The following is a 6,887-nucleotide window of genomic DNA, read 5'->3' as shown; positions in this document are numbered from 1 at the left end:
AGAAAGGATTTTGTGACCATGCACGCAGACAGGAAACATTACTGGTATCTCTAAACAGGTCTATGGTGGAACAGAGAGAGAACCTTTCGCTGATAGGAAAACTTTTTTTCTGATTGCTACCGTGCCACTGCATTACACTGCCTCTCCTGCAGGAAAGCTAGCTCTAGCCTTTAAAGAGAAGGAATACAGGTGAGTTCCTTCCTTCCAGAAAGGCTCAGGCAAAAGGGGGTCTCACAGCTGATAGGCATCATGCATAAAGTATGGTATTGGGGCAAAAGTACAGACTTAGGATCTGAGCTCTGGTCTTGGGTCCTGCCTCGTGCCCATCACTCGCTAAGACATCAGAACAGTAATCGGGTCAGAAGGGCCCAATTCTTTTGCTGAACAGTGGTTGTCGGTGCCCTTTGAGGTGCCACTGCTGTCCAGCCGCAGCCCCCATGCTGGAGCACAGGGCTCTCCAACAGAGGAGGTCCTGGACTCCCCAGGGTGTTTCAGATAGCACTGCTCACCTGTGCTTTAGCAAACTAACCAGGCCTTTAGTCTGCCTGAGCACAGGTTTCTCTGTCTGCAAAATGTGGGTAAATAAGCTCTCCTCTGGACAGAACTGTGGAGGTTAGATTCATTAACATATTAATGCCATTAAACAACCTTCCCCAGGGCCCCAGAAGTCCTGGTTCTTACACCCATGCCTTAAGCACCACCCCAGCCCATCTCTGGGCTGTCAGGGGTGCCCCCCCCCCCCCCCCCCAGTCCTGCGGGCCCCCAGCCTGCAAACGCTGCCGCAGCAGCCTTTGGCACAGTGATGGGCAAGGAAAGCACCATAAGCCAGCCAGCATTCCTCATCCTCTTCTCTCTTGAGTATTTCTCCTGGACTACATGCAGGTGTTTGTGCATTGACACTTCCATCCTCCTCCTCCTCCTCCTCCTGCTCGCTGGCCATCCTGCTCTCCTCTCTCCTGGGCTCTGAGCATCTCAAAGCAGCGACCGTAGCTTGGCTGGATCAGCACAGCCCCCAGCCAGCACCACAGGCCCTCAGTCACCTATGGGGGAGTGGGGGCACTGCCCCTGCACACACAGCAGCCACCAGGAGGGATGACAAGGCTGGTGGAGAGACGAAGGGAGGGAGGGAGAATAAAGGAAAAAGGGGAAAAAAAAAAAAAAAAAAAAAAAAAAAGACAGTAACATTTCCAAAAAAGGCTCTGAGTCACTGATTACTAGAAAGTGCTGCCAACAATTCCCATAACTTGACTCACCTTCAAAGATGGGACAGATCTTCCTCCAGGCAGTGACCCCTCCCTGGCTGGTGTACTGTCCCAGTGCTGTCTCCAGGAAGAACAGGGGGATCCCGCAGGTGAAGAGGAATATGAGGTAAGGGATGAGGAAGGCTCCTGCAGAGAGGGGTGAGAAGCTGCGTCAGAAACCTCTCTAAAACCTTATCCCCACCAACCTTTGCCACATACCTGGGTCCACAGCTGGAATCAGCTAGAAAAACACAAATATTTCTCTGAATTAACTGTGAAACCTCTGCTAAAAAACCCAACATCTACAACACCATCATTTCTCAGAAAAAAAATACAAGTGTGGCCTGTCTTGTGCTACTGCAGTACTTCTGCCTTTGGTCTTGGCCAAAACCTAGAGGCAAGGAGTAACCAGGCAAGGGGATAAAAAAAGACAGTGCTGGAGAAGTTCTGCCTGCTTCACTGTCTTGATCTCATTCCTTCAGGAGTCAGGCGAAGCAAAAGGAGTCCTTGTTTCATATAACCACATTTGTTCTGCCTTTCCCGGGAGCTGCAGCAAAACTCCCACTTGCCCAGAGGACACAAACCTGGAGGCTGGTGACATTTCTTGGTAAGTAATAAATTTGCCAGGATATAAATTTGCTTGAGACTTATTTCACGTCAAATTTGAAAAGCAGTTTGCACCAAAAGAATGGAAATGGGGGAAGGGCAACAGAGTATCTTCCCAGAATTTTCAAAATGATAAAGTTTAACTTCTCTCTTCAAATTCAATTTTTTAGTAAAATATAGATAAATGTCTTAAGAGAAATCAACCTGAAATAGCCCTCAGATTAACCCTTGATGAAATGGAAGAGGAAGGGGAGAGAGAGCAAGGTTTTTTCCAGAAACAATGACCAACAAAAAAAAAATGCATCAGAAAAGATGAACTAAGGGGAGGAAAAAAAGGGTGTTTAATGCCCTGTTCAGCTGTCTAAACTGTTTTTTCCTTCATTTCGGTTCTGCTGCCAAACCGAAATACCTGGTATTTTCGGTGTTCTGCTCAAAACTGCTCTGAGATCTCAGTTTCACTACTGGCCTTCCTTCTGTCAACTCACCGGCTTTCTCCCCGTCATTCCTGTAGGTTTTCACACTTTCATTCCCCTCCAAACAGGCCAAGGCGACTGCCTTCCTTGCTGGAACAACTGTCAAGGACTTGCCATCCCATTCACTAAACTTTGGGACATGGGTATGTCCCACCGCCAGCGCCTGGAGACCATCTTGGCTGTTTGCAGCCGAGATCATAGAATCGTAGAATGTTTGGGGTTGGAAGGGACCCCTAGAGGTCATCTAGTCCAACCCCCGATGATGGCCCCTTTCTCGGCCAAGCCAGACCTTGTCCCCCAGGCCCTCTCCTCCCCTGCCAGCACAGGCATTTGCACTGAAATTCTTTCCCGTGACGATTAGCAACTGGGAACAATTCCACTTGTTTGTAAGCCAACAATGTCACAAAAACAAGCAACATCCAAATTTCCCCTAAACACAGCTGTGCCGTAGCTGCAGGGGACCTGGGGCCAAAGGGAGGGAGGCTGCTTCACCCCCTCCATCCAGGTTTGCAGAGCAGGGAATGGGAACTGCATATGCTAAACTAGAGGCAGCTGCTGATTTTGGTGCTGCAAGACATCTATCTGCATGCCAAATCTACAAGACAGCTTTACTAGCCTGCACACAGGTGAGCCTTTCAGCAGGTCCCAGAACCCCTCCTCTGATGCTATTTGTCCCAGAGGTTGATTCACTTGGGTTGCTGAGTAATGAGGGCCTTCTCACACCTCTATTGCCTTGTCTTTCTTGACCTTCCCAGAGCGGTTACCAGCTGAAACTCCAGTTTCTCTCCTCCCCAGTTTGCTGCTCTGCTGGAGCCCCTTTCCTGACGAGTCAATAAAAAGTTCAGGACACTGAGCAATTAGATCAGATTTCTAAGTGCAATCATAGATAAGTTTACATGCAGTTGCTTTACAGCAAGTTAGCACGATCCTTTTTATGACATCTGTCTTTACAGCTTCATAACCGCCTCACTATATCTGAAGGAGGAGAAAGGTGACAGGACAGCAATTTGGGTTGGGGCAGGGTGGGGGGGAGGGGGGGCATTTATAGGTGGTAAATGTCTTTTTTTAAATTTCAAGGACTTTTCAAGGTGAGAATATATCTGAGTGACATGGGAAAGACAGCGCCTTGTCCCGTACTGGTTTGTTGGCCATCTGGTTCCCTAGAGCTCTAGCAAGAGAAATGTACCTTCTATGGTCGCAGCATAGTTTCTGCAATGGCAGTATGTGACCTGCGAGGGAAGGACTCTCCCATCCTGATCTTTCCCAAGCCTAGCCTTCTTGGCCTCTGAATCACAGCCTTAGATATTCCAGAGTAGTTTAATTTAAAAAAAAAAAAAATATCAAGTTATTCAATAGATATCTAAAATGAACAAAAGTAGCCTTTTCACTTACACTAATTAGCATACAAATTGCAAGGACTACTGAACCAGATACCATAGGCATAAACTATGCAGAGATATCATCTGAGCTCAGGAAGGAATTTTCCATGCCAAAAAAACATGACTTCATTCTCAGAGCATCACTGCAGAATGGGCTGTTCAATCCGATGCACCACTGGTGTTTACTAACCCACACCGGTCTGGTGTGCTTTTGGTGCCTCCAGTGCCTACAATCAAAACCTTAGAGAAAGAGACTGGAGGATCTGCTAAAAACCATCCCAAGTTCAAGAAAAACTCCTTCCATTTTCTTTAACCATCCTCTTATCCAACCCCCATTTTGTTCAGAGGAGACGTTGTATTGACTCCTGCTTGATTTGGATAAACTCGAGTAACAGCACAGGGGACAGGAATTTGGTGGTCCTGGGATGAACAACCGCTGAATCACTCATCCACTGGTGACAGCTCACAGTACCTTGGGAAATAAAGGCTTTTGCGGCATGGTCTGCAAATAAGGGCAGTTTAAAGTGGGGAGAACATGCAAGTCCCAAAGCGTTATTTCAAGGTGTCGCTAGAGAACAAGAACAAAAGACAAGTTACTGCTGTATTTGACATGTAATTTATTATTCCTCCTTTTCTTTTATAAAGCTAGATTTTGATTCACCAAGAAAAGTTAGTGACAGTCAATTATTCCCTTCCTCTTTCCCAGTTCCATTTTATTGTTACAAGAAAGTTTAATTTTTAACCATGTAATGATCTTATTGCAGTGTTATTGGAAAAGGAGAGTCACGCAAGAAACAAAAGGAAAGGGGAATGAACTCTTCCCAGGGTTGGGTCTCCCTAGCAGTGGGTTGACCACTGGGAGAACTGTTCCTGGGGAAAAGGTAGCAACATCCTCCTTCTTCCTGTCCTCCAAGAAAATCCTTCACATGCATGTTCTCAAAAATGGCCCTTCCATCTTATATTTGCCCATATGACAAGCCAAGGTGCTTCAGTGTTGGGTATCTGGTACCCTCCCTCATTTCTGGAACTGATGGAGTTGTACTGACACAATAAAATACTGCGTTTCTCTAATAACCACAGGGCCACCAGCCCTGTGAGAGGAGCTGCCGGAAGATCAAGTACCCTGGAGAAGGAAGCAGGGACCCAGGTGCAAGGAAGGGGGTTCCAGGCCTTGGTAAGGATAGCGGCATCATCAAAGCCTTTCCTCCTCTGTAACAAGGGCCTGAGAGAGGTAGGGGTGACACGGAGGTGAGAAAAGGGAGTTGTGTAGAAGGAGGTTGCTGCTGGCTTTTTGACCGCTTGCCATTTTCTGATGGTTTCAGAAGACCATCTGTCTCTTGACAAGAGCCTTGAAGAGTTACTAAAGTTCAACTCAGCATCCAAACTTGGGAGAACTGCTTTGAGAAACACTACCCGCTGGGGAACTTGGATTCACCCCTCAGTGCTACTCCTCCTGGTTTTGGTAGGAGCTAACTTGCTGGAGGACAGGGCAAGGGAGTGCGTGTAGGGGCATGTGAGGCGTAGGAGAAATGGGTCCAGGCACATGTGTATCTCTTGTCATGCCTATGGACCTAGGACAACTCATGCATGCTATGAACTTACCACCGCCGTTCTTGTAGCAGAGGTATGGGAACCTCCACACGTTTCCCAGACCGATGATCTCCCCAGCCACAGACAGCACAAACTCCATTTTACTACTCCACTGGCCTCTCTCTTCCATTTCCTCCTTTTTTATCTCTTCAGGAGCTGCCATGGCCCCGTTGGGCTCTCCTTCCTTGGCCATAGCTCTTGTCATGGCTCTGTGGACAGAGGAAAAAGAGACCATGGGACATAGGGAGCTGCTGTGGGACACACTGGTGGGAAGAGGAGGGAGGGGACCAGTCATGAAAATGGGTGTGTTCCCAGTGTCACCGTGAGGTTCTCCTCATCCTTGGAAAAATGGCTTACCTAGCGTAAGGACTACGCATTTTCCCCAGGTTATGTCTGTGGGACAGAAAGTCTGTTCTGAAGGGACAGAGGAAAGGTCACTGGTCAGGTGAGAAGGACCCACCTGCATCACCCCTTCACTGGACTCATCCCCAAATTCACCCTTCCACTCAACACTCTTCCTCATCCTTCCTGGGCCACCAGCCTTACTGTACCTCCTCCTGCCCCTCCGCACACTGACTACATGCTCTGCATCTCCACCTCCGCTGGAAGCTAGGCTGAGGCTTTGGAAACAGCAGTTCAGAGGAAGAGAAAAGGAGCTGGGGCTGAAGGAGCGCGCGGTGGCAGGAGTTTCCCTTCCCCACGTGCTTTATACAGCAACTGTCTCCTCCTGGAGCGGTTTTAGAAAGCAAGACAGAAATCTTGCCGACTAAGAGTCTGAACAAGAACAGACAACTTACCATCTTCTTTCAAGGCATTTCCAGGAGCACTGTGTTGGACCCCCTGGACACCACGCTACACTGCCGTACAGCCTGTTTGGCTGAGGGTCCCTTCAAGAACATACAGGCAGGAGCAACAAACCTCCCCCTTGTCCTGGCTTTGGCTGGGATAGAGTTAATTTTCTTCATAGTAGCTAGCATCTGCTGCACTAGGACACCCTCCACGCCCAACCCAACCCTGCAAAGAATATGGAGCAAGGAAACAAAGCCCCTGAGATAAGCAAAAGGACCTCCGTGAGGTGTTTCAGGTCTGGGCAAGGATGTACTAAGATTAGGACAAGCTCAGTTATTGCAGTGAAAAGGTTAGTAGGGAAAAGCCCAGCTGTGGAAACACAGAGCAAAGTCGCTGTGGGAGGAGGCACGCTAAATGTGGCTGCGCCTGTAGGGTGGTAGAAGGAAGACATCCTCCGGTCTATACTAAATCCTAAATTATGTTTAGCAGCATCTTAATTAAGCAAAGTTAGTGGCTGCTTGTTACAAGATACAATTTTCTATCATACACAAAGTCCTTTAATTGGTTAGTTAATTTAAATCTAACCAAAATTCACACAGACCAGATTGAATCTTGACAACGCGTTCATACTGTTTACAGGCATTTGATTACAAGAAGAAACTAAAGTGTGAAGAGAGAAAGCTCCCTTTGACTTAGCGAAAAAAATTGTCCTCAAAAGCTTGCTCTAATGAGTTACCTAAGGTAGGGATGCACATGGAAATCCAGCCAGGAAGCAGAGACCTAACACGAGCAGGGGAGCTGATGAACTA

General features: G+C 47.7%; 1 protein-coding gene across 1 annotated transcript in view; it reads right to left on the bottom strand.

The window, feature by feature from the left end:
• Positions 1 to 5,494, bottom strand: part of SLC6A12 (solute carrier family 6 member 12) — a 29,926-nt gene extending 24,432 nt beyond the window's left edge. The window contains exons 1-2 of the mRNA XM_035898120.1: positions 5,302 to 5,494; positions 1,254 to 1,388 (exon numbers count right to left, since the gene is read on the bottom strand). Of these exons, the coding sequence (XP_035754013.1) occupies positions 1,254 to 1,388; positions 5,302 to 5,494 (328 nt within the window). The remainder of the gene's footprint in view (positions 1 to 1,253; positions 1,389 to 5,301) is intronic.
• Positions 5,495 to 6,887: the final 1,393 nt, after the last annotated feature.

This window comes from Egretta garzetta, unplaced genomic scaffold, assembly GCF_000687185.1.
Source record: "Egretta garzetta isolate BGI_Z169 unplaced genomic scaffold, ASM68718v1 scaffold427, whole genome shotgun sequence".
NCBI classification, from domain to species: domain Eukaryota; kingdom Metazoa; phylum Chordata; class Aves; order Pelecaniformes; family Ardeidae; genus Egretta; species Egretta garzetta.
Note: the sequence above shows the minus strand (reverse complement) of the source record. Positions and strands in the feature narration are given on the sequence as shown.